This window comes from Aplysia californica, unplaced genomic scaffold (genome assembly GCF_000002075.1).
Source record: "Aplysia californica isolate F4 #8 unplaced genomic scaffold, AplCal3.0 scaffold00597, whole genome shotgun sequence".
NCBI classification, from domain to species: Eukaryota; Metazoa; Mollusca; class Gastropoda; order Aplysiida; family Aplysiidae; genus Aplysia; species Aplysia californica.
Window position 1 is genome coordinate 371,752 of NW_004797867.1, and position 1,891 is coordinate 373,642.

The 1,891-nt window shown below is 43.7% G+C and overlaps 1 protein-coding gene across 1 annotated transcript in view; it reads left to right on the top strand.

Annotated features, from left to right (window-relative positions):
- LOC101864712 (annulin) overlaps positions 1-1,891 on the top strand; it is a gene marked incomplete in the record, with an annotated part of 24,133 nt that overhangs the window by 15,301 nt on the left and 6,941 nt on the right. The window contains 2 exon segments of the mRNA XM_013087519.2: positions 525-681; positions 1,230-1,342. Of these exon segments, the coding sequence (XP_012942973.1) occupies positions 525-681; positions 1,230-1,342 (270 nt within the window).

Consider the following 1,891-nt stretch of genomic DNA (forward strand, 5'->3'; position numbering starts at 1 on the left):
GGGGGTATTTTTCACATTTCCAAAAATCATTTCTTTACGTATTTTTTAAAATGTATAAATAACGAGAATAACCGTCTGTCTCAGATTTTGTACCCGACTCATCCCGGGTTGGCCTTGACAGGCAAGGTCGAAGCAGCCCGCCTCCTACTCCTAGACGATCAAATTTGTTATAGGTTATGGATCGTGGAACATATAAATGACAATTACGTGATGCTTTAACTGCTGTGGGTCGTTGGCGGGTACTCTGGGTTTTTATCTTCTCCTTTATTTTTATTAAACACATAATATTATTATCTTCCTCATCTGTCCTTCATCTTTTGTTTGTATGCTACTGTCTAGTACCACCTCTAACCTTCGACTCGTATTTTAACCTATTTGTGTCGTAAGTGCCGCAAAACTCTTCACTAAAACTAAAGTGTATTGTACTATTCTCACTCTCACGTGTTGTTGATTTGTCTTCAGAACAAAAACTGTAAAAGAAACGTTATTTATTAATAATATAATTATTAATTTCCTTGCTTTAGGGGTATACCAGTGTGGCCCGTCGCCCTTGCGAGCCATCAAGGAGGGCGATGTGGAGGTCGGGTACGACACAAAGTTCATCTTTGCCGAGGTCAACGCGGAGTGCTGTGATTGGACTGACGGTGACCCGCCCACTCTCGTATCCAAGAATACGCGCAGGTCAGATCAGAGGTGGTCGTGGTGATGGTGGTGGTAGTGGTGGTGGTGGTGATGATGGTAGTGGAGTTTCTTTCTGTTGCGGTTGTCATGGGGATAGTGGTAGAATTCGATGTTGTGATGATTATGATAATGATGATAGTGATGGTGGAATTTCTTACTGTTTTGGTCGTGGTGATGATGATGGTGGAATTTGGTCATCGTTGTAATGATGCTGGTGGTAGAGGTGGTGATGATGGTGGTGAGGGTGGTGATGATGGTGGTGATGGTGGTGGAGGTGGTGATGATGGTGGTGATGATGGTGGAGGTGGTGGTGATGGTGGTGGAAGTGGTGGTGATGATGGTGATGGTGGAATTTCTCGTTGTTGTGGAGAGATGGCGATGGTTGTAGAATATGCCTTAGTTGTGGTGTTGATGGTGTTGGCAGTGGTGGAAATGATGGTGAAGCAGAAATCGTTCGTTGTTGGGGTGAAGATGATTGAGAAATTTGTTTCTTTGATGGTGATGCTGGTTATTGCTGTTTGTTACTTGCTGTCACAAACTTTCCTCAGAGTCGGTAAAAACCTCAGCACCAAAGTTCCAGACGGTAAAGGCTACAAGAAGTACTGTGGTAGAGACGAGGGTGTGCGTCTGGATGTGACTAACTTATACAAGTATGATGAAGGTGAGGGCCACACACGTCCGAAAAAGTACAACGACCGTAAGGGAGAATCCTGGCCTTCGAACTGTTTAGCAGCCAGCTCAGCTATTTAAAAAAAGACACCATGCGAGAATAATCATCATTTAGAAGTAAGTAAGGGCCTAATTTACGAATTACCCTGAGAAGAAATTCCATTAAAAAAGACGAAATGTTTTGAAAGAGTACTTCCTAATGAAGGATGTGGGTATATATTTTAGGTAGCACTCCATCCCGTTAGCAAACAAGCTAAACTGAAGCCAAATGCAAGCGGAACGAGTATAAATAGTTCATTAACTTGTTTTTAGTATTGCCATATTTATTATAATCGCTGTTCTACCCAGTCCAGAAACGTCAGTAATCTTCTCTCTCTCTCTCTCTCTCTCTCTCTCTCTCTCTCTCTCTCTCTCTCTTTCTCTCTCTCTCTCTCCCTCTCGCTCTCTTCCCCCTCCCTCCCTCCCTCTATCTCCCCCCTCACTCACTCACTCACTCTTTCTCTCTCTCTCGCTCTCTCTCTTCCTCTCCCCTCTCTCCCTC